General features: G+C 36.7%; 1 protein-coding gene across 2 annotated transcripts in view; it reads right to left on the reverse strand.

Moving 5' to 3' along the window:
• Positions 1–937: 937 nt before the first annotated feature.
• The window catches only part of LOC110019564 (MADS-box protein CMB1-like), a 30,116-nt gene continuing 4,572 nt past the window's right edge, over positions 938–26,481 (reverse strand). Inside the window, exons 2-8 of one of the 2 annotated variants that reach the window (XM_020717282.1) lie at positions 19,845–19,923; positions 7,660–7,721; positions 7,462–7,561; positions 2,541–2,582; positions 2,390–2,431; positions 1,709–1,854; positions 938–1,292 (exon numbers count right to left, since the gene is read on the reverse strand). In XM_020717282.1, the coding sequence (XP_020572941.1) occupies positions 1,208–1,292; positions 1,709–1,854; positions 2,390–2,431; positions 2,541–2,582; positions 7,462–7,561; positions 7,660–7,721; positions 19,845–19,923 (556 nt within the window). In that variant the 3' untranslated portion in view covers positions 938–1,207. The remainder of the gene's footprint in view (positions 1,293–1,708; positions 1,855–2,389; positions 2,432–2,540; positions 2,583–7,461; positions 7,562–7,659; positions 7,722–19,844; positions 19,924–26,481) is intronic. The other variant, XM_020717283.1, reaches the window with a different exon arrangement.

Raw genomic sequence — 26,481 nt, forward strand, 5'->3', positions numbered from 1 at the left:
ATGAGTTGAACACGAATGGGCAGTATGCTTTGATCAAGCTCGGTCAGTTTACACCTAAAGATCCTTTTCATTTATATAATATTAAAATTAAGTACGGTGTCAAAATAGTCCTCTCACTATTTACTTGAGCTATTTTAAACATAGAATTTATTAAAAAAAATATCAAATTATTGATGAGACTTTTAATTGAGGCTAAAATAACCCTCATTTGGGACTATTTTAATCCATGAACATGAATGAGCAAGCAAAACATTTCTCAAGCTTGTTTATTTATATGCATGTACCATTTAATACATAAGCTTACATATAAATTTTCATATAATATCTTGCAAAATTAAATAAATATTTTCCAGTGCTAATACATTTATGCATGAGAAACTCATCATCAATTTTTTTTCTATTTTGATTCACCTCTCTGCAACTAACACGTCATAAGAAGCATTGAAAAAATTCCCTTGCAACAACAACAAGTCTTTATTCCACTAAGTGGGGTCGGCCGCATGAATCATTTTTCTCCATTGCGCTCTACTAAGTGTCACATTTTCATTTATTTCTAATAAATTGAGATCATGTTTTGTACAACATGCCGAGATATTTTCAAGTCTACCTCTACATTTCTTAACACAAGTCAAATTTAAAACATCTACTCTCCTAACAGGATCATTAGATGGACAACGTTAGCATGACCCAATCATCTAAAATGACTTTCTCTAATCTTTTCTGGAGCTACTCCAACCCTTCCAAATGGACCAAAGGTTGAACAGAACAATCCTAGTTGTTTGATATATTTTGATGTGAATGCAATGCAAAACTAATTAGTCATTTCTCAGTTTATATCAATCTCAATATAAATTTACTAACTAGAAAATACATTCACAACAAATTTAAGTCATTGAGATGCAACAAAATTTTTTACTGAGCTAATGTTCACAGAACTATATAAATATGAAAATATATGGTACACTGTTACATTATCCTTGAATAATTCAATGCCTGCATATTTGTGTTCAAAATAAGCTTCTTGTTCTACTCCACTATACATTACATACACAAAAATCAAGGTACTACAAAATACAAATGCCTTAGTCAACCTTATTGTATGATCTTTTTCATGTTTTCTTTTGAGCACATTCTTCCCCAAGCTGGAAGATATAAAATATGTAGCAGAATATGAAAGGTGATGACTTTTAAGAGATTTAAGTGATAATCACATCCATCCTGGAAGGAAGCCATTGATATTATGAGAGGACGATCCGTTGTTCAATTGCTCTTCTATACAGATTGGGTTATATCTGTGATGATAAATAAAGATGCATCTAAATGTTAGACATAAACAAAATAATTGGCTGAATTGTTGCTGTGTTGAGAGGTCATTTGGTTGATTGTAAGTGGAATTAGCTGATTTTATCATGCAAAATGTTAGTTTATGATAAGTTCAAACAACCAAATGTAGCCTAAGAGGAATGTAAATTTCAGGCATTTAGGGGATGCTTGCGATTGCTTTTGCTTTCATGCTCTCTTTTTTATTATTTGCATGAGATGTTATAAATTGTTTAGTTGTTTTTAAAATAGTCAAAATAATATTATAAACAAACATGTTTTTTAAAATAATAATAAAAAAAACACAAATAAACTCAAACAAGCCCTTAGAAGCAGAACAAGCACAAGATTCCATTGGATGAGGGGAGCGAATTGGATTGAATGTTACCCAATTTGCAGAGTAGGGTCACAAGGCAAGGGCTGAAAGAATACATCCGATTGAGGTTGACGGCCGCAGGGGCTTCTGGCATTTCCGGCTGTGCGGCCACCAGACCAGGACAACTGGAGGGGCATTTCCGGCTCGTCTTCTTGCAACTGTGGCATTTAAATGCTGTTAAAACAGTGAATATTTGAAACATATGAAGATCATGATGGCATGGAGGTGCCATGTTATGGAGAGTTAAATTATTTTAAGGAGAGATTTACATACATTACACTCAGTACTTATGTATTTACATATCTAACGCCTATACTTCAAACTTTCATGTCTCGCATTACATATGCATCACTTTAATGTATCGCATTACATATGCATTGGAAGGTGTATTTGAATTTTTAAAAGTTAAAATAGTGGCATTGGTTATGTGATATGAAAGATTTAACATTTAGGCATATGCCATAATGTTTGCTCTTGTATTAGTGTTAGAAATATTGATCATATAAGCTGTAACATTTTTATAACTCCCTTTGAAAAACAATTTAGGCATATGCTTCACAAAAAATGATGGTAAGATAAACTCTGGAAAAATTTTAAATGCTTGTTTGAATTTGGAAAAGTATAATGATACCTAGTTATGTGCAATCGTTCAAAAAAACTAACATAAAACCAAACAATATGTAATCACCATACCTTCATTCTCAGAGCTTTGTTAGCTTCCTGCAACATTTGCTCCTAAATTGGAGATAATTTTCATTACCAATAAAGTTAGCCTTATTTAATAATTCAATCGAAGGTCATGTAAAGATCTATTGAATTTATTGAAATGAGATCATGGAGATACCTTCCTTTTGAGATCACATAGTTGATCAAGCATCAACTGGCTCTGAAAAGACCGAGAAGAGATACAATATTTCAGATCTAAATAATTACAAATTCTGTTCTGGACTTGAAATAGTAAGAAAAGCTTCAAATATATTTATAGAAAGTTTCATGCCATCCTCTCCTGGTAAGATGTTGGATTTTCTCTGCTTATATTTCTAGGGCATTTACATACATATCACACAATTCTTATGTATTTACATATCCCAGGCATAAACTTTCATATTTATGCACATATCACTCAAGTTGTAAATATCACATTAAAAAATATCACTCTTATCACTTTAAAAGTGAAATAAACATTTTCATGCATATGTTTAAAACACCAAAGTGCAATGTATGTAAATATGAAAGTTTAGATGTGGGATATGTAATGTAAGAACCAAAGTTTTTTTCCTTTCCCCCGATTATATTCGTCCCTCCTTCGATTGTGTGATTTACGCAAACTCGTGCAAATCAAATGAATCCCGTCTCACGCAATCTCGCGCAGAGCACATGAATCCTGCAGCGCTTCCACCACCTCGTTCTAGTTGATGCTTTCAGTAAGACCTTAGTAAACCTCATTAAGAATATTCTTCATGTTAACAAAAAGGAATGACATGAAAGCTCTTTGAGGCTTTGTGGGTGTACCGTACGACATATCGTACCCCCACTAGCTCTATGACTTACGCTTTGACGTTTGGGACTGAAGCAATCCTTCCCTTGGAAGTCGAACTGCCTTCGTTGCGAGTTTTTCTAAGCTAGAACGTCAAAAGTGACGATAATATCTGACTCAGGTTGGAAGAGTTGAATAGCCTCGAGGGAGTTCGACTACAGGTCAGACAAAACCTCGAGCTATACCGCGCCAAAATGGCCCGACTCACGACAAGTTGGTAAGGCTAAAGATCTTCGTGGTTGGAGACTTGGTAATAGTTATATGCCGCTCAATTACGTCTCACGATCGAAGAACACTTGGGAATGATCGTTCGTGATTGACAAGGCCTAAGAGGGAGAGGCCTAACCTCTCAAATCACTTCATCTAACGGTTTGTCCACATCATCTCTTTAGCATTTAAATGTTTAATGGACCATAGAATTAAATGATTTTGGGCTCATAAGATTCTTCTCACTGAGATGCTTGATTTGAATATAACTATGTTAAATTTAGAGTTTGTTTGACCCTCCAATTAATGTTCTAAACTTGTTAATTGCTCTTTAAATGCTTGATCCAGGCTTGATCAAATCATTTTCAGTGTCATTGGTTTCGTCTTATCAAGACAGTTTGTCTATGAACTTGATAAAGTCAGGGTGGGTTTAGATGATTTTGAATTTGAAATTGAAATGCTCGTTACTTAGAATGCATCGTGATTCGTGACCGATGGTAAGATTATTTTGGAGACACATCAAGGGGAGGTAAATAACATTTTTAATATTTTTTTTTAGATCACATGTAAAAAGAAATGTGAATTTCATTCCTTCCATAGAAATAAAGAACGAGCATCACAATCCAATTAAAATAGCTAAGGGCGTAAACCCTGTTATCAAATAGTTCAAAATTTAATGAAAATGTGCGGTTAGATTACCTCTTTTCAAGAGAAGATAATAGTTATGCTTGTTTGGTAATTTCATTTGAAGTTGACTTCCTTAAAACTGAAAAATATGCTTGACCTAAGCTAGAATAGAGAAGTCTGCATTCATTTCATAGCCATTTGCCTTTCTTAAATCGAAGTCTCATTTCTCATCTTCATTTTTTTTTAAATTGGAAGATTGATGTACATATCACTGAATTCTTACGTATTTACATGTCTAACACCTAAAGTTCAATTTTTACAAATATGGCACCTACCTAAGAATGAAAATTGTAATTCACTGTGGGTTGAATTGTTGAGCAGCTTAGGCTGTTGGAGATGTAATGACCCATTTCATATTCAGAAATATTTCATCACCTTTCCATTATTAAAAGAGTCGGTGTGAATCTCTTTCGCGACTTGAGCTAGGCTTATTGACATCACATAATTAAGAAATTATTGAGGTCAACAACTACGCACAAATATTTTATCTAAATTAAAATTAATACATTTATACAACTCAACAAGAATAAAAGAAAGAACTCACAAAATTAATCTTAAATAGCTGAAGTTGAGACAATTGATGATAGAAAATGCATAAGCATATAATAAAAATGTACATTATATTAAAACTATGTTATCATGCTTATATTAAAAACTAAGCTAAAGATGGTTTGAATTAAATAAAGAAGATGGAGAAATGAGACAATTTTAATGTGCTTTTTCATTTCATTCCATGTAAGAACTATAATATCATCAATTTATGAAAGGGAGTATCTCGAGTTAGGATGCAGATGGCTAAGTCTACTTTTGATAAAGGAATGTGATTAGTTTGGTGGTTTTGAATGAGTAATTATGATGGCTACTATGTTTGTGCTGTATATTTTGACAAATTTTGGTTATGATTGTGTACGGTTATCATCTCTTCCCCTCCTATCAAGTTGAAATATGTATCGGAGGCCGGTTGCTCATCTCGAAGGTGATTGAAGCAAACGATAGACAGAGCATTCTTGAAGATGTTAGAGTTGATCCAAAGATGCTACATCGCGAACAAAAGTGTCTTTGATTTTATGCAGTCCTAAAGAAGTGATAACTAATTTTGATATGATTTGTGCAAATGTGAAAGACATATTACTATGAAGTCTAATGGTCTTTATGTCATTATATTATAGAAAAGTAACAATTGATAAGTCGTGTCATATGTCAAACAATTGAGACATTTAAGTGGTATTTGATTTTGAATGTCATTGATTGCCCAAGAGATTTTGAGATGGAAATGGAGGATACGAATCTTGTGCCTTGGGATTATATAACTCAAAACTCTCAAGACATTACTGTTCTTCTTTATCCCTCTTTAATTATAAAAGTATTTTAGTTGGAATCATGTAGTTTGATAATGTTAGCGAAGCTAAATTTCTGCTTTGGCTTAAGATTACCAATTTTGAGAAGAGCGAGCATTAGAATTCATTATGGGCGTCAGTGATGTGCCAAATTGAATCTGCAGTTGGCTTTGATGAGGGTAGAAGGAAAAGGTGTGGAGTGGGAGTTATTGGATTATAGGGTGAACGATGGTGTGATACGTGAGTTGGTGGCAAACCTAAAGGCGTGTTGACTTTTCAAGAGAGTAACTGAGGTGTGACGATGCTATGAGATCTAAGGGAATGCTCTAGAGTTGAATGAGTGTTAAAGCGGGTGAAGTTACTACTATAGATGTGAGCTAGAGTGGTGTGGATGCTATGAGATACAGAGATTTACTTAATATAGGGTCCTAACATTTATAGTATTTTAGGAAGAGCATATATAGCTAAAATGAAGCTAACCGGTAAGGGATATGATTTTATCCTTCATTGAGATGTGATAAAGATTATTTTTTTTTTTATGAATGATGCAAGAATAACTTGTGGATTGCACCTATATTTTAATGATTGTCCAAATTTTATGCAAGAGCTGAGAGTGGGAACATGAGCTAAGATGGTGGAGATGAATGCACAATAAGGTTCTCATTGATAAGCATTCACATATAGTATTAAGAATAAGAGATGATTTGAGCATCATCATGAATATTGTGTTTAGCAAGGAATGGAGTAAAGTCATCCAAATATCCATTAGAACTAATAGCTAAAAGCAGGACTTATGATCAACATGTTGAATGATTCTTCAATGTGAGATGAATGTTAATCATGTTTTTTTTGTTTTTTTTTTTTTGACATCAGAATTTTGAGGTAAGAAGGAATAAAAATGCCTCCCAACTTAAGAGGGGGTCTTTTTGCATAGTTGACACCGTTGATCTTTTTGCATAGTTGACATCATCGAGGGATCCATGTCAGAATTGAAGTAGGAAGAAAGGTGGTTATCATAAGTATGAGCTTAAAGTAGGGATGCCTTTACACATTAATCTCTAAAACCATAAAAATTAAGCTGACGATTTTAGCTATACTTAAGAAGTAAATAAATAAGAAGGGATATATAAATGTTTTTTTCTAATCTTCATATCCTTCCATGTAAACACTACAGAGCAAAATTTTATGCAGAGTACATATGATTACTGGTGGTTGTGTCAATGATAGAGGTCATTGATTGGTTTGGTGGTGTTAAATAATTGCTTATTGTGCAGCTGGTGTTGTACCTTATGTTAGCTTTTGATTAAAATTTTAAGATTATCAATATTGTTTTAATGAACATCTTTGAAAACAGTTTATTATTTGTCATATTTATGGATTAAGTGATTGATCATTCACTTAGAAAACTAAATAACAAAAGTCATAAAAGGAATGTTTTTATTGATTATTTGTGTAGTTCATAGAAAACAAAAAGACATACCATAACTATTTGTACACTATCAATAAATTTGAGGTCGTTAACATATGAAGTCAACTCATCTAATATGTATGGACAATATAGACATTTCAATCTATTCGTTTAGTAAGATTCCGACAGACCTTTACAGATACAATGATAGTTGCGTTGTACATTACCTTCATGGAATCTATTTTAATGGCTGGGTTTGACAGCTCTAATATTTTAAAAAAATTAATATGATTTTATGGAATCAATCTCAACCATTAAAAGAATTTTTCATGCATTTTTATAATTAAGTTGATTGTATTGTATAAATAATATATATATATATATATATATATATAATGTTTGTCTTCGGCATGGATAATAGGGTGTAAAAGTAGCTATGTTTTATAAAAATATTTTTAACTTTGCAAAAATACATAAGCATAAATATTTTAATGACAAGACAAAACAATAATAAAAAAATATTTTATTATAGTGTATGATGTGCTTAACCATTCTAATAGCAATTTAATGCAAAACTATTACTGATTACCTTAGTTGATCGGATTTTTTTGAGAGACATTTCTAATTCGTGTTCTAGTTGCTCTAGTTCCTTTGTGGTCAGTAGAGCTAGGTCCTCTCCTAGAAGATTTCTGTAGATGTATTGCATTTTAAAATAGATCATGCAGTTAAAATAATCCATAATTATAAAGCATGAATTTAGCCAAGAAAAAGAAAACATTTGAGCAACCTTTGTGACCGTTGTAGATATTCAACTTTTGCTTTCAACTTTAAATATTCCTGATAATTGTTCTGCTTCGATATGAAGCAACAACATCTAAGTCAAAACTCATAGATTGAAAAATTGCAAAATTAGTTTAATATACACAATGCTAAAAAACGGAGTTACATGTAAAAAAAAAGCCTTTAGAAATAAAAAAAATATAGTTAACAACTTTAATTATCACATAGAACAATAATCTTAGTGCTACTGCCAAATTTTAGATAAGTTTAAGATTCTAATGATTGGTCACAAGTAAACAATATAACTGGTAAAAATTCAAATATATAATGAGACCCTTAAGACATGAGCACGGAATGATATTTGTCACAAATAATGATAAGTAATTGATATAAAAGAGTGTCGAGTGTAATTCATGACTAATGGTCAATCTTGTATACTCACAAATAGTTTGGTCAATAATTTAAATATTTTATGGTTGGGTGTTTATAGTCCTTGTGTAAGGTGGCAACAAGTTCTTTTGAATACACTGGAGAATAAGTGGGTAGAATAACGACTGATATGATATTTATACATAAAATAAGATGCTAATATGATTAGTTAGTTCCCATAAAAAACAAGGGGTTTTTTGGATCTACTTTGCAAACTCTTTCCTTGATTTCAAGGAGTTCTTCCTACAAAGCAAACTCAATATCTAAAGATAAATTTGCTAATTGTATAAAATTTCTTTTTTCTAAAGCATGATTTGGCTTTTGTTAAAGGCACGCTAAGTTCTAGAGATTTTTTAGCCTCCACTGCCTTGAAACATATAAGACCTTGGGTTATTAATGGTTCTAATGATGAAAATCTCAGATGGCTTCACTCTTCTCAATATCAACCCGCTTGGTTGAAAACTCCTTGATTGGTTATGCCTCTTAAGTACTCAAGTGCTCTAGCTTTCAAACAATTGATTTTGTTGGGTGTTTCCCACCAACATTCCATCCTATAAGTCAAGCTCAACTTGCACTTCAATCACATTCCATTTATATCTTCTTCAAACTTCTTAAGGAATTATTATGTTAGCATGAAAGATCTAACTAATATTATTTTAAAGTTTGATTGGCATCAGAACTTTTGACCTAAGCTTTGGCATGAATGGAGCCTCATCGCTGATGATAAGAGAGTAGTATGGCAAATATATTTCATAGTACAAACACCTTATTAACCATCCAACTTATTGTTATGTAAGTTGATAATTATGTTGTTAATTTGTAGCCTTAGCTTGTCCAAGGATTACTAACATAAGAAATATATCCTCAACAGTTATAAAATTTGATTAATTTATTGTTATTAAATTGTGTGTTATTATTGGCGATAATTACAAGTGGCGGCATAAACCTTTTGAAGGTTTTTGACTAGTGTAATTTAATTATTATTTTAGTGGTTGCTTTGACAAATGCTTTCACTTTTTCCCACTTTATGAAGTAGCAATCTAGTACCAACAAGAACCATCTCTGATTGTTTCTAGCACGAACAAAGTACACGCTCATTGAAATTAAGTCCCACACTTCATTAGTCGGAAAAAAACTGATTGATCACTAGTTGTGAGTCTACAAGCAAAACTATGTTTCATTCTTGTTTGGGCTACTAATCTCAATACAATAAGTAATACTTTATACTTTGCATGATTGTTGAATGCATAAAAACCTAGCCAAACACTATAAGTGGCAGTAACTCCTTTAGGGCATAAGTGCACCACACCTACTTGATTATTTTTTTCTTATGGAACCATTAATTAACAAAATATAAGCTCCATTTATTCCAATCAATTTTAGGATAGCTCCTTTAGTGCATACTCAATGGCAAAATTCTCCAAAGTTTAAGCACTAATAGCAAACTAATAAAATCATTTGATATTGTATTCCTTAAGTTCAATTTACCACCTTGCGAGCCATTTAGGTAGCTTCAGTTTACCTGACATCAAACAAATAATTTAATCGGTATAGCCTTTATTAAATATTTTTGAAAATACTATTATTTATATTAGGAGGTACATTTTCTTTAGATCACCAATGATTTTGCTAACATAATATATATGCTATTTTTGCCTCCATTCCCCTCCTACAAGAATAAAATTAATTTTCTTATCATAAACTCACAATTACAAAAATAGTATTTCTAATGGTGAATGTCACATCATACTCGATTTTCCACTCGAACTTTGACTTTTTCTAGACATTGAATGGAGGTGTTTCACTCCCCTAAGTATGAGATGAATCAACTTAACCCCACAAGCCTATTTGTAAGCTTATCAATGATAGGGACTTCGGAGTTGAACTAACCTTATCAATATTAAAACACATATCAACTTATTTCATCATTAACTCTGGGAACTAGCCGGTATTAGAAAAAAAGGCATTTCATTCGTTTCAACTTCATGTTTTCCTTTGAAGGTAGCAAAAGTTTCCAATTAAACTTTTGGATTTTCAATTAGAAAATTCTCTCTGATAACTTGCCAATACATTATTCATCATTCCTTTTTTTCAGTGCAAAAACACATTATTGATGAGCTAGTGGTGTGTGGCTCGCGCATTCTTCATTCCAAACAGCTAAAACATGTAATAAAAAGTTCTCATTATCTTATTTTCATCAAATGAGTGCATCTTGATTTTAACAGAGAAGCACAAGCACATTAGTGTAACCATTGAGTTTACCAAAATGCCAATTTTGGGTAACATTTTTTAATCTACACACTCTCCACTTCATGCTAATTTTTTTTTGTGTGTTGTTGAGCTGGCACAGACGAGACCGGTCAAGAATCAATAAAGTGGTTTGCATCATTTGTCAAAGAACAGAACTGCTCATCAGGAGCGCAAGGTGGTACCAGGAACCGCGATCGCACGATCCAGCAAGCAATGAGCAACGATTGAATGATCCAATGAATGGGAGGGGTACACGAAGACATTAATCACGTATGCAAAGAGAAAAAATTAGAGGAGTTTAGGGGGGGGGGAATTTTGAAGTGTTATGAGATGATTATATTAGGGCTAATAACCTAGGGTTTGCTTTCTCTTTATACATGTTTTGTTGGCTGCAGTTTTTCATTCTTTTTTGTGGTGTTTCGAGCAATGTCTAGGGTTGAGGGAGAGGCGATCTACTCTTGAACTATAGATCATCATTGTATCTTGCTTATTTTCTTTTGATTTTCGTAAGAGCAGCCATTGTTTGAGTTTTTTCACCTACTTCTTATAATTTTATCGGCGTTTGTTTACTGATTTTGGTTATAGATCATATCAAATTTGTATCAGAGCAAGATATTACAGAGATGTCAAAAAAAAAGTGGATGTGTTGGAAAGAGAAGTTGGGAAAATAAAATCGAGATGAAAACATTCGCCACCATAGAGGACATGTTTTCTTCCAAAGAGAGTCAAATAGAGGACGGATTCGAGAGTATTAAAGAAATGCGAGATAAGTTGATGAAGCTCATGGAGTGCAGTACAATGCCATATTGACCGCTCGAGTTGCAAACCTTAACGAAGAGTTGGTAGGGGAATTTGGCTAAATCAAAATGGAAGGAAGTCGAATGAGAGGACACGAGGAGGTCATCATTTAATGCTAAGAGAGTCCCCCTATAACTCCGAGAGGAGGAGGGTGGAGACTTCCAATGAAGGTTTATAAGTTTTTATTTAAGGTATTAGGTGTTGGGTAATGTGGAGATCCGGTCCACCGAATTTAATTAGCTTCTTAATTAAGTATCTCACCTACCGCTCACCTACCATATCCCACCTACCGCTCACCTACCACATCCCACCTACCGCTTACCTACCTCCCACCTACCGCTCTCATGGTTCTATAAATAGTCTCTTTTGGTTTAAAGAAAATGCAAACCAAGCAAGGCCAAGCCAAGTCCTCTTGAGAGCTAATAGAAAGAGAGAAAGAGAGAGAGAGAGGAAGTGAGAGAAGAAAATAGAGATTTTCTTGTAAACATCGAAGCTTTCGACGGTATAATTCCTCGAAGTAGTAAAATCTTCTGCAGCTCCGTGAACGCAGGAAATGTTGTCGAACAACGTAAATCTATGTGTCTCTCTGGTGTTTTTTTTTCTACGTGCAATTTTTCTCATTCCATTTTTCGCTTTATTGTCATTGTTTTTAACAACTGGTATCAGAGCTTGGGTTCCAATCTAAGGAAGAACGATGGGCGGAGACGAAGTGATGACATCGGGGATCGAGAAGTTCAATGACACACATTTTGCTTACTAGAGGATGCAGATAGAGGAATACCTCTATGAAAAGAAACTTCATCTTCCGTTACTGAGAAAATGACCAAAAAATATAGAAGAGGCGGAATGGAATCTGTTGGATCTATAGGTTTTGGGGGTTATACGATTAACCCTGTCGAGATCGGTTGCCCACAACGTCATCCAGAAGATGACTACTGCAGATCTCATGACGGCTTTATCAGGTATGTACGAAAAGCCATCGACGAATAACAAGGTGCATCTGATGAAAAAATTATTTAACTTGAAGATGTTGAAAGGTGTCTCTGTTGCTCAACACTTGAATAATTTTAATACTATCACAAATCAATTGTCGTCTGTTGAAATTGATTTTGATGATGAGATACGTGCACTGATATTGTTGGCTTCATTATTAAATAGCTGGGAAGTCATGAGGATGGTAGTTAGCAGTTCTGCAGGTAAATTCAAGTTGACATCTGATGATATTATTGTGATATTATTGATTTGATTTTAACTGAGGAGGTGCGTAAGAAGAATTCTGAGGATGCCTCGTGTTCAAGTTTGGCACTGAATTTTGATTTCAGAGGGAAATTATATGACAGAAACTCAAACAGAGGAAGATCAAAATCAAATTCTGGTCAGCAGACAACCTGTTGGAATTGTGGTAAGGCTGACCACATAAAAAGAAACTGTAGGAATTCTAAGAAGAATGAGAATGATGGCGCTAATGTTGTAACTGAAGAAATACAGGATGCACTATTTCTGACACTTTACAGTTCTGTTGATGACTCGATACTGGATTCAGGGGCTTCATTCTATACAACTTTCCGTCAGGAGTTAATGTGAAATTATGTTGCAGGTAACTTAAGGAAGGTACATCTGACTGATGGAAAAACTCTGGACGTGGTGGGGATGGGAGACGTTGATATTGCACTCCCTAATAAGAGCAGATGGACATTGCAAAAGGTCAGACACGTTCCTGAGTTAAAGAAAAATCTCATCTCCGTTGGGCAGCTCAATGAGGGTGGTCATTCAGTGGTGTTCTCAGATAGCACATGGAAGGTTACCAAATGAGCATTAGTAATGGCTCGGGGTAAGAAAACTGACACACTATATATGACTACAGGTTTACTCAGGCGTGGACACATGAGTCAGAAGTGCATTATGAGGAAGCAGAAGAAGGACCGTTTCCTGAAAAATGGCAGAGCGCCAAAGACGGGAAAACCAGACTTTATACAGACAAATGGTGGAGAACCACAGAGTTATGAAGAAATCTTGCAAAATGAGAATTCGAGCAAGTGGGAACTGACCAAGAAGGAGGAGACGGATTCACTACCAGGGAATCAGACTTGGGAGCTGGCAGAACTTGAGGAAGACATTGCACAACAAGTGGGTGTACCGGGTGAAGACTGTGTTTAGTGGCAGTAAAAAGTACAATGCTGGACTTGTTGAAAAGGGCTTTCAGCAGGGGCAGGATATTGTTCATACAGTGGGAGTTGTAAGCAGATACAAAAGTAACCCAGGAAAGAGCTTGGTGGTGCGAAGCTATGTTGACGGTGATATGTCAACTGAGGGTGTTACTCGTGATTCAGTTGGTCTTCTGATATGAAGACATGAGCTTTGAGTTGCAGAGGTGGAGGATATCATGTTTGAGGAAAAGGTTGGTACAACTAGTAGGTACAACTAGTAGATGATAGTAGATTATGTTGCCAGTAGGTGATGTAGTCAGTGTCTCAGTCTCCAATTGGGAGAATTGTTGGGTAATGTGGAGACCCGATCCGCCGAATTTAATTAGCTTCTTAATTAAGTATCTCATCTACCATTCACCTATACCTACCACACCCACCTACCGCTCACCTACCATATCCCACCTACCGCTCACCTACCTCCCACCTACCGCTTTCACCTGTCGCTCTCATGGTTCTATAAATAGTCTTTTTTGGTTTTCACCTGCCGCTCTCATGGTTCTATAAATAGTCTTTTTTGGTTTAAAGAAAATGCAAACCAAGCAAAGCCAAACAAGACCAATGCAAAGCCAAGCAAGGCCAAGTCAAGTCCTCTTGAGAGCTAAGAGAAATACAGGAAGAGAGAGGGAGAGGAAGTGGGTGAGGAAGTGAGAGAAGAAAATAAAGATTTTCTTGTAAACGTCGAGGCGCTCGACATTGTAATACCTCGAAGTAGTAAAATCCTCTGCAGCTCCGTGGACGTAGGCAATTTTGCCGAACCACATAAATTTGTGTGTTGCTCTGGTGTTTTTTTCTGCGTGTAATTTTTCTGGTTCCATTTTTTGTTTTATTACCGTCGTTTTTCACAACAATTAGGTTCGTGTGAGCGTGTTCGGAGAAGTTATCTCAGTGCTCGTGGAAGCCTAAGGGTAATCCAATGGTATTTTGTCGGCAATGCGTCTATCAAACCACCAAGTGTTGAACAGGTTGACAATTTTTTGCCATCAATTTTATATAGAGCCCAAATGCAAGCTCATCGACTTGCACATTTTAACCAATGTTATCAATATTGAAAGCAAAGGATAGAAGACAAGCTTAATTTCTTTGCCAAATCAGTAATGTTAAGTTAGATGAGTCGAAGAAATTTAATACATTTGTCTAATTAAGCAAATTGTACTACTAAAAGTATATACAAAACTACAACAAATTCTCTGAAGTATAAAGGCGACATCGCTTAAAGATTGATCTATGATGACAAAGCCTACATATCAAATTGTACTCGAAACATCGTGTTGACATCCTTGAAAATTTTTGGAGATCCACAAAATCAAAGTCCATGGTGTGGCATCCAGATTAATATTTATAAGTTTACAATAAACATTGTCCGCTTCGGATGCACAACAAATTTATTGGGGGGCATTTGTTGACCCACACATGTACTCCACAAAATGAGTCAATCGGTCATGGCGAGAGCAACAAATGAATTATGTGACACAGTACGATCAAATTTAGAATGTCTCAAACATGCTTGAAATTCACCTCAAACAATACTTGTTTGCAATACGAACTCCTTCGTCGTATTAAGAACATCACAATTACCCATTGAGGGGACTTTCATGATCAAAAGAAGAGAGCACGGTGAAAATGACAGGGCAACGTCGCAACGTGCTTAATTCAAACTCAAATTATCTCGATCGTCAACGAGATCACCAAAATGATCTCCGATAATAAAACAAACCAGAAGAGTGCATACGAAATATCAAAATTCCTCATAGTGAGGTATTATGTGATTGAAATGATAATGTACGGTGAAATCAACGAACAACTAGTGCGGCAAGCAATTTGGACCTAATTCATCTCGATAATCACTAAAAAGTTGCTCAAACAACCTCTAATCATAAAAAAAGACTGAGCAAGCATGTCCGGAAGTCCGATTTGCCTTGAGAGGACATCCATTACGTCATATTTTAGTACATCAATAGATGACACACAAATCAAGACATCTGAATTTAAAATATCTTTAAAATTGAGAGGGAAATAATTTAAATAATATAAAAATGACGGAAATTATTATATCTATGAAAACATTTTATGTCTTTCACAGCTCATGAAGAGGGTTTTTCAGCCTTACCTCAGGAAATTCATCCTGATCTTCTATGATGACATTCCAATCTTTAATTATACAGAGAATGAGCATGTGGAGCACCTGAGAACAGTCATGGAGAAGTGGAGAGAGCACTAGTTGTACGTGAAGTTGAAGAAATGTTCCTTTGCGCAGCTACAAGTGGAGTGCCTTGGGCGTGTGGTGACAAGGGCGAGGGTAACAGCAGACCCACCCAAGACTGAGGCTATGATGGACTGGCCTTTACCCAGGAGTTTGAAGGAGTTGAGGGGATTCTTAAACCTCACCAAATACTATAAAAAATTTGTGAAGGGGTACAACACGATAACATGTCCACTGATGGAGCAACCGAAGAAAAATAATTTCAAGTGGGAGGAAGCCGCAACACAGATCTTCAAACAACTGAAAAGACCATGAACAAACTACCAACATTAGTACTTTCAATTTTTAGTAGATCATTTGTGTTAGAGACATATGCATCAAGATATGAATATAGAGCAGTACTCATTCATAACCAGTAGTCAATTGCTTACTTCACCGTTAGGACGTGGCTCAAGTCAGTGTACAAGCGGGAGCTGAAGACTATTGTCTTGGCCATTCAGAAACCGTGGCCATATCTATTGAGCCAACATTTTCTTTGTCAGGACATAGTAAAGGCGCTTGAAGTATTTTTTGAAGTAGAGGATAGTGACTGAAGAGCATCAGAGGTGGCTATCCAAGTTGCTGGGATATGATTTTGAGATTGAATATTTGCTAGGTTTGAAGAATAAAGCCACATATACATTGTTGAGGAAGGTGGAAGAGCCACAACTGACAGCTTTAACAGCACCCTTGATCCATTATTGGGAAGCAACGAGGTGAGATTGCGAGCAAGATGAAGGACTGAGGAAGATAAAGGCAGAGTTACTACAAGATCCGAACACTCATTCAGGATATTCCTTGAGGGAACATCAGCTATTATACCATGGGAGGTTCACGTTATAAAGGGCATCATAGTACATCCTCATACTATTGCAGGAGTTTCACGGCAAAGCGGTTGAAGGATTTAGGGGTGCAAAAGACATACAACTTTTTGTCGACGGAGCTTTATTGGGTGGGGATGCGCAGAGGCATGGAAGACATGGTGGCATGGTGCGATGTGTGCCAATGATATAAAAACTTGGCAATGGCACCGAGCGGGTTGTTACAACTCTTAGCATTGCCAGAAAAGGTTTGGGAAGAAGTGATAATGGATTTCATAGAAGGGTTGTCGTGATTAGAAGGGTTTACAGGGATCCTGATGGTGGTGGTTTACCTGAGCAAGTATGTACATTTCATTCAATTACAACACCCCTACACTGCGATCTCGGTTGCTATGGTGTTCATGCGAGAAGTGGTCCGTTTGCATGGAGTGTCAGAATCGATTATATTCGACAAGGACAAGGTGTTCCTCAACCAGTTTTGGAAGGACCTATTCAGGTTACAAGGAACACTCCTTAAGATAAGCACATCAAAATACCCTTAGACCGTGGCTCGACGAAGGTTGTTAACAAGAGTGTGGAGAATACCTACATTGTTGTATATCAGATAGGTTGGGCCAAGTGGATTGTGTGGGATGAATACTGGTACACTATTTTGTACCATACAACAGAGCAAACTATTCCTTTCAAGATTTTGTATGGGTGGGGTCTACCCCATCTAAGACACTATGGTCATAGTGCCACACCGATATCCAGTGTTGATCAATAATTGGTCAATAGAATATTGGTAGAGCTCAAAGAGCATCCTCTGAGAGCTAAACAGATCATGAAGAGGAACACATATGGACATAGAAGAGAGGTGCAATTCAAACCGGGGACATAGTTTACTTGAAGCAGAGGCTCTACAGGTAGAAGACGCTGGCTAGGCAAAAGAGTGAGAAACTTTCACCATGATATTTCAAACCTTATTAGGTGATGACACACATTGGGATGGTAGCGTACTGTTTGAGGCTACCGCTATCATCGGCACTACATCAAGTCTTCCATGTTTTGTAGCTGAGGCATGTGATCAGAGATCATACACTCTCATCGTCACTAACTCTGATGATGACAGAGGACCTGGAGGTGATAGTAGAATCCTTAGACCTTGACGAATTGCACTAAGGAGAGGCGAGAACAAAGGAGCTACTTATTAAGTGGTAGCGTTTGGCATAGTATGAAGCAACGTGAGAACCTTATAAGGTGATCCAAAAATAGTTTTTATCAGTTCATCTTGAAAACAAGGTGCTTCTTTGGGAGGGGTGTATTATTATGCTAGTTGTTGAACCAACTCGGGCGAGATTGGTTGAGCATCAATTGACTGGCCCGCCCCATCTGTCAAAGTGTTGGACTCATTAGAAGCATGAGGCGGGGCGAGGAGCGGCGACTGCACGATCCAGCGATCTAGAAGTGGTGACCGCACTATCAAGAGAGCTAGGAGCAATGACCGATCGACTTAGCAAATAGGAGGGGTCCACAAGGGCTTTAGACATGTATGCAAAGAGGAAAAATTACACGAGTTTGGGATGAAAGTTTGAAGCGTTGTGAGAATATTATATTAAAGCTGATAACCTAGGTTTTACTTTTTCTTTATGTATGTTTTGTTAGCTGTAGTTTTTCTTTTCTTCATGTGGTATTCCTAGCAACTTCTAGCGTTGTAGTTGAGACAATCTACCTCTTGAACAATACATCATCATTGTGTCTTGTTTGTTTTCTTTTGATTTTTGCAAGAGTAGCCCTCGTTTGAGTTTTTCCACCAACCTGTTACAATTTTGTCGTTGTTTGTTCCCTGATTTTGGTTCCATATCATATCATTTTCTTGACCATGTGGCCTCCCTGATTAATTTGATAGCAAATAATTTATCTACTTATAATATTTTATTTTAAAGATTCATGGAATGATCACACTTTTTTTTTTGCTAATTGGCCTAGTTTCTAGCTGGATGTTAGAGGTCAAGTTTAGATTTAAGCAAGTTTACTAGGTTAGTCAAGTATAATACCTTTGTGGGCAACACCAATACAAAAATTGAACCAAATTAAATTATAAACAAAACCAATTCGACCAAATTATAAGTAGAACCAAACCGAAACTGCGCTGTAACATATTTCAATTTATTCAGTTTGGTTCAAGTATAATAAAATTTTGGAAAATAAAATAAAATAAAAAATCTGATTTTTGTAATGCAAAAACTAAAATCAACATAAAATATAAGCAGAAAAAGAGAAACCAAACCAATGATATATGTCATTTTTTTTTTCTAATACCAAATCAAGAACCTGAAAATAGTATCATCCTTTAAAAAATTGAACACAATCATTGAAATATAATCTATGGAAATGAACTTTTAATTTTCAAATCAGACTTCGATTTTCTTCACAGGTTAAAATGAGTTTTGTAGGTTCCTCAATCTCCACATCAACAGCGATTCTTTCCTCCTCTTGGGCCTCTGTTGGCTAGCCCAACTTCTCCTGTTTCACATAATGTCTTTTTTTTTTTTAAACCTTAATGTTTGCATCTATATACACATTATTGTATTATAATGAAAAAAAAAATCATTTGAAAACATGAAAGCAGCAAAAAAAAAGGTTCATTATTTTCTAAAAAATTAGTTATTTTAAAGGATTCCTATAAAGTATTTTATGCCTCAACGAGAGATAAAACTCTCATTTAAGATTTTAAAAGGCTTAGGCAAAGAAAGAGCTTCATTATGAGCCCTGCTTGCCCAGTTACAAACTCAAGTGCTTAAATTTATATCATGTAGGCTAAGCCATAAAGGGAGTGAAGAACTATGAAAAGAGCACAATTGCAGTATTAGTTTTTCTTAGTTTTTTTTATAAAACAATTATTTTTCAATTTATGAGATAAAATCATAGCTCAATGCCGTGTATACTCAAAGCAGATTTGAAAAATTGACTCAAAGCAATTTCAAGTGTGATCAGGTTTTATTTACTTTAAAGAACCTTAGCAACTTTCCCATTATTTAATACCTTCAGCTTTTAAAATAATAAAAAATTTATATTTTTAACAGTTACGTATAGTTCTCTTGAAATTCTTTTTGAGTTCTATAAATAACAAAAATACATTGAGTTGACTCAGATCAAGCCTGAGCCTGAGTCAGGTTGGCTTAACTAAAAAGGTTTTTAATTTTGAATCGAGCCGAATTCTAACATTTTAATTTCAAGTAAAAAAAGGTTGCTCAAACTCATCTCAATATCAATCTTAATAAAGTCATGATATGTCAAATATACCAAATATAGTCTATATAATGCACACTTTATTTATTTATTTTTTCTTTAATTTGACATAAAATTTTAAAAATTAGCAATAATTATTTTCTTTATATATATTAGAAATTTCACTAATCTATGAGGAAGATTACTTGCATTTAACTAGAGCAGCAGAAATAGGAACCTGCGTCTCCTTGGATGGAATTCTGGTCTCTGTTGTATTATAGCTGCACTTTTGGTATCTCTCGATTGTCTTCATCATGCTGCAAGAAAAAATAAGGATAGATTTATTAAATTCTATAATTGAATGTTAACTGATTTGTGGAATATAATTAAGTTTGAGTGAGTAAAATTTGCATCGTATATTTATTTTTGGGTAAGTGAATATTTATCTCTTGATATGACCACAAATAAATAACTAACTAACTAACTATATATATATATATATATATTCCTTGAAGTGCAGCTTATTCATATTAGTTGATCGGGCATTTGCTTGTCCGTTGTAATTCCTCGCTTCGTCTCGCGCTCGCGTCGTCTTGCGTTTGCGTTCGTGTCTCGTCTGGCAGTAGTGTTGCGGTCGTGCCTGCGTCTCGTCTGCGACAGAGCCGCTCGACAGTTTTTGTCTGCGTCTCGTCTGCTACAGAGCCGCTTGAACGCTCGACACTTTTCTGCTTCTGCTGCGTCTCATTAGTGACAAAGCCGCCCGGTCAGCTTCTGCTGCATCTCCTCTGCGACAGAGCCGCTCGACAGTTTCTGCCTGTGTCTCGTCTGCTACAGAGCCGCTCGACGCCTGCTTCTGCTGCATCTCGTCTGCTACAGAGCCGCTTGACCGCTCGACACTTTCCTGCTTCTGTTGCGTCTCCTCTGTGACAGAGCCACCCAGTCTGCTTCTGTTGCGTCTCCTCTGCGACAGAGCCGCCTGGTATGCGACAAAGCCCTTTGACACTCGTCTTCTCATTGTGCTGCAGGTTGAGATTGGTTGTGGTAATGGCCTTAGGGCTTTCCTACGTCGTCGCCCTCGCCGGTGATAACACCTCCAAACCCTTCTATGCTACAACGGTTCACAAACGCAGCTCCCCTTTTCACCTCGTAGATAATGTCGTATTCCTGCAGATTTACCATGATTTGTTTGCAAGAAATGAAGATTGCAATCTCATAAATTAAGTAGAGAAAAATGTGGGCAAACCAGCAATTTTCTTTTCTGAAGCTGAAATTTCAACTTGTGTAGGAAAATACAAATTTACATTAATTGGAAAGTTCCAATTAGGTTGCCCTAAAATGAAGATCATGAGAAAGGTTTTTGAAGATTTCAAACTGGTTAGGGATTTACAGGTGGGTCATTTCGATGGAAGGCATGTTATGATACAACTGAACACAGAAGATGATTACACGAGGATTTTCTCAAAGAAATTCATCACAATTAAGGGCAAACATTTAAAATTGCTCAAATGGACCCCCAATTTTGATCCCAATCAAGAACCCCCAATTGCACCTATCTGGTTCTCATTACCTGAACTCAAGCTTCATTTCTTTGACCTACCTATCTTATATGCAATTGAGACTATCCTTGGAAAACCTTTGCAAGTAGACTTACCTATAGTTCATTTCTTAAGGCCCTCTATTGCAAGGATTTTTATTGAACAAGATATCACACTACTAGATGTAGAAGAAGTCTGGCTTGGATCTGCTCGCAATGGTTATTGGCAAAAAATTATTATGAAAAAAAAACCTTACTACTACAAGCACCGCAAGATGTTTGGACACCCGCAGGAGAAATATTTCAGATTGCACCCACAGTTGAGAACCAATAGTCAAAAGCAGGAACACACTATTAGTGCACCCCATGTGTCTGACCGCGCTCCCAGCAAACCTGATGACATCCAACCTGATGAGGGAATCACCACAAGACAGGAGTTGGTGTCTGCTCCTGGGTCCCTTTTCCTGACCATACTATAACGGATAATATTCGAACTGAAAATTAGGATAGTCCCGCAGCTCCTATTCAAGAAGTATCAAATGCAGAGGTAACAATTCACACTTCACATACACTAAGAACCTATCGCGGTGACGCCTATCTTTCCTTCTACTGCGATGCTAACATCAAATCAGATCGAGGATCACATGAGTCAGTCTGCCGATGAAAAATGACAGGTTTACACTTCTCGGCGGAAGAAGAAGGTTGGGGGCTCACTCCAACTTGGAAACTTAATGGATGATACATTGGTGACTCTTGACAATGACCCGAATCTTCAAAGTTTGTTATCTGTTTCCGCTCCTAAAACTAGAGGAAGTGACAAGACTAAATTGTTTCGTCTCTAGCTATTTGTTTTCTGCTTATTTTAGATTTGTTTTACATTTTATTGAGTCTATCTGTATCTTCTTTTTTTTTGTTATTGTACTTTTATCATATGGTAGGGTGTCTCCTTTGGACTCTTCTCATACTACCTTTATGTATCCTTTTCTATTTCAATAAAATCAGCCCTTGGGCTTTTCATATATATATATATATATATCACCAAATTATATTAATTATTATAATTTGGTGAAATATTTTTGAGTTTAGGCAGGCTAGTATGAGCTAATTAGAGCCTGAAATCTTCTTTATAGACACGTGTAGGGAGTTGTACATCGTGTAGGGAGCTGTACATCTATCATTGACAAACAAAATTTCTCCAACATTTTATCTTAGAGGAAAACAACTTGCCTGATTAATCCTGCATAGACATATTGTTGACCTCATTTTTGGTGAGGTCTAGTCTTCCTCTTAGGGTTTAGGATCTAACCTTAGAGATCTCCCTTTGACTATCTTAGAACCTTAGAAATGAGACTCGTCCGTTTTAGAAATTCAACATACTTCTGTACTCTTTTAGAAATTCAACACACTTCTAGCACTTAGAAGGGTAAAACCAACATGAGGAAACCCAAAAGGAATTCCTATAGGACCTTTTGAGCCTTAGGGTGACCTTCTGCACAATTCACACTTCCGCGCACACAAATTTCGCAATTCGGAGAATCAACGCATTTGATTGCTACAATCCACATCGTCTGCACCGTTACCTGTCGAAGACTCGAATAAACTTGTTGAGACGATCGATCATGGGTCGAAATTTTGTGAAATTTGAATTTTGACGCTTTTTTTACCTGATTGTCGACGACGTCGCCCGAGCAACCCCAGATGACAAAACAGACTGCTCCGGTGCGTCCGGAACGTCGATTTTGCCTAGGAAGGATACCCATTTTGTTACGACGTCGTGCGCGAGTAAATCGCATATGAATTAGTATATATATACCTTTCTCTCCCGTTCGCGTGCTTGGCCTTTCCCTTTCTCGTTCTCGAACCAACCGAGCTCCTCCTCCACGCGAGAGAAAGTTGACTTCTCATTCGTCCTTGCCCGACACTTTCAGCCCGCGGCCCTCCTTCCTGAAGTCGTGCCAGTCTCCCTGAGCTGTGGTTTTACTTTTCTTGGTAGTCTGACTCTGGGAAGCTTGCTCCCTGGTACACTTGCATGGCAAACTCTCTCTTCTTCCCGATATTTTCCTCGCTGCCACAGGCTCGCCACTTGGTCCTGGATGTTTCGGTTGCTTCGCCTTTTGTGAGCAGGGAATGCGGTTTTTTTCTTTTTGGCCCGATTCGAGTACCGTGGGTGGTGGGGCGATCTTCTTTCTCTTCCCCTCTCTTCTTTGCCTATAAACATAATTTCTTTTGGGGTTTTTGGGGTTGTTGGAAAAAGTTTGCAAAAAGAGGAGAGGAGTAGAAATTTTGGTTGTGAGGAGATTAGGAAGGAGATTTCTGTGAGAGCATCTCCTTGAAGTGGTTTCTTGTGTTGCAGTGCTTTACATTGGCATTAAGGAGGTACCTCTTCTTCCCCCCTTTTTTTCCGGTGCCTTGCTTCTTTTCGGTTTTCTCTCTGCCGAGCATTTGTGCATGGCTTTGTTGGATGGTACAACATGCTAGTTTACTTTACTTTCATATATTTTTGAGATATTCACTTTAAGAGCATGTGAAGAATAGAAATGTGAGCATGTTTCAGGAGTTTGATTTGATTACTTGCTTAGAATGGTGGAAATATAGCATGACATAAGTTACTCCTCTTGCAAGCATGTTGGGATGTGTATTGTGAAACTTTTCATTTATCTTTCGTTTAGCATGAGATATTGAAGAATTTATTTGGTCTTTCATGCATGTTAGGGGGTTTCGGCTTTGGCATCTTAAAACTTGCTTTTGCTTAAAATGAATGTTAGAGAGTTCACTTTACTTTTTATACATATATGAGGGCTCGGTTAAGCTCCTGCGGCTTTCCCTTACTTGAAATGTATGCTATTATTTAATTTGGAAAGCTCTATAGCTTGTTTTGAGGGCTTGGTTTAGCCCCTCATGAGGCATCTCCCCTGTTCAAATATCTGTTGGAATTGTTTCATGCTTGGAATATTTAGACATGCAGGTTATTTCTTGGTTTGGAGGCTCGGTTTTGGCTTGGTTTGGAGGCTCGGTTTTGGCTTGAAATGGCTAGAACTCTATTTTTTATGGAAGCCTGAATTTTAATACTGTTGGGTGTGGTTTTGGTGCTTCTTAAGTTCAGTTTTGGCCCCTGCTGGGCTCGGTTTTGGCATCCCACGGGTGTCTTAGCTTAAATATACAAGTGATGAATGAATTTATGTTTATTTGGAAGAATTATATAGTTGTTCTAGTGTAAAACATGCGCTAGTTCTATATTTTGATGTTTTAAGGATATGGAAATGTTTTCTATTCTTTGGTTGTAACCCGAATTCAAACCTTAGCTGTGGCTCGGTCCTGGCTTGACTTGGGAGCTCGGTTTGCTTGTTTTAGCTCTTACTCGAGAGCCCGTGATTGAGTCCTTAAAACTTGTCTTTACTCGAGAGTTTTGATAGCTTATTTTGCTTGTCTTTGGCCCCTACCCGAGAGATGGTTTTGTTGGTTTTAATTTTTACCCGAGAAATGGCTTAGTTCTTTTTTATTTTTGTTGGTCTCGGCTCTTACCCGAGAGTCTGGTTTTGGTGTGTTGGGGTCTCCATTTGAAGGCTGTTATTTGGTTTTGATTGATTGATTTGGCAGGTTATGAGGCCGCAATTTGATGTTTTCTTGGTGCCTAGCCGTGGGTTTGTGATGTGGTTGAACCAGCCTCCCCTTTTGGTCCTTACCCGTGAGGCCTATTGGAGGTCATTGGGTGTTATTTGGTCCTTCTTGCTAGGCTTGATTGGCTCGAATGTTGTGGATGAATCAAGTTTGTCATCCCAAAAATTATAATCACTTTAGTTATTCTCTTATGTTTGTCAGGAAAGCATAGTAATCATTGGTGGTTCTTTTCTAGGTTCTTTGTTGCCTTAGCCGCGAGCCTCACTCGCTGCCCCTCTGGTTGTCTTTGGTCATGGGTCTTGGCAGTTGTCTTCTGCCTTAGCCGTGAGCCTCATTTGGCCCCTTTCCTTGTCTTAGCCAAGAGCCTTGGTGGTTGCTTTCTCTTCTCTATTAGCCCCGGCCCTGAGCATTTATTTAGATTTAGTGGAAAAATTTTATGCTTATTCGATACGCGAGACTATCAATTAATCTGAAAGTTGGGGAAATTTTGATTTCGGCATGAGTTTGGAAATATTAATGGTGATTTCCCCGAGATCATTTTCTTTTGAAGTTTGGGAGACTTTAAACCCTATTTTTGGAAAAGCATTTAGTTGGGGTGAATTAAATTCATAAAAGGTGTCGTGGAGGTTTAGATACCGGCGTTAGGAAGTCGTTTTGACTCGAGTTGGTCCAATTCTAAAAGTGAGAAAGTGATATCCATTTTGGATTGATTCAAGGATCTTCGGGTTTTTTTTTCTTTTCAAGTCTTTGTTGTCACGAGCTTTGAGGACTGATCTATTCTCATTTTCAGTGTTTTAGATGGATCAGTACCTCCCCTCTCTCACCCCATTTTTGTTCTTTTCTTTCCTTGCTTCTTGGTTCGTTCTTTTTTATGCTTATGTCCGATGCATAAGTGTCCACATATAGTCTTTTGCTATACGTGAAACCATTAAGCAAGGTCGCAAGTAGTCGTTTTGGGGCGTACGGTGTTGATGATAAAGGCACACCGAAGATAGAGCAGAAAAATGTCCTATACTATAACATCAAGATCCAGGCATTTGATGAACAATAGGATATGATATCCTTCACCGATATAAGTCTAGCGGGAGTTGGCTCGAACCTCCTCAGATGATTGACAGTCTCACGCCCGACAATGTAATCGACTCGTGGACAACGAAGATTTCTAAGAAAAATTAAGTTTTTGGTAAACTCTTTTCAAGAAAAAAAAACACACTTTTCTACAAAACAAAATTGATAACTTTTTTCGCATGTTTAAAATTTGTATGCATGTTAAAAAAACATAAAACATACTTTAAAGTTGGTTGTCCACCTGACGAATATCTGTTTAGGCTGGGAAATAGCCCTCTAAGTGAGGTTCAAGACACATTTCTAGACGAGTGGCGGGTTCTATACATTCGAGTGACCGAGTAACCTTCGTGGACCCTCGAGAATAAATATATAGCTGAGCCTAGTCTCATACGAGTGCTCGTGGTCCCCCCTCACCCGACTTTTTTTTTTGTTTTATCAAAGCTTTGGGACATGACAATCGTGTTACTTTTTCTTTCTTTTGGGATTTCTCCAGGATTTTTGAGGATTTTCTTTTACTTGAGTCTCTTCTCGTTGATTTTCTTGAGTTTCCTACTCTTCCTCGGATTTCCTGGACGACGTTTCTTCCAGACTTCGTTTTTTAGATGCATTTAGGCTTACTATACTTAAGAAACGACGGATCTCACGGGCATACATG

Source organism: Phalaenopsis equestris, unplaced genomic scaffold (genome assembly GCF_001263595.1).
Source record: "Phalaenopsis equestris unplaced genomic scaffold, ASM126359v1 Scaffold000061, whole genome shotgun sequence".
Lineage (NCBI taxonomy): Eukaryota > Viridiplantae > Streptophyta > Magnoliopsida > Asparagales > Orchidaceae > Phalaenopsis > Phalaenopsis equestris.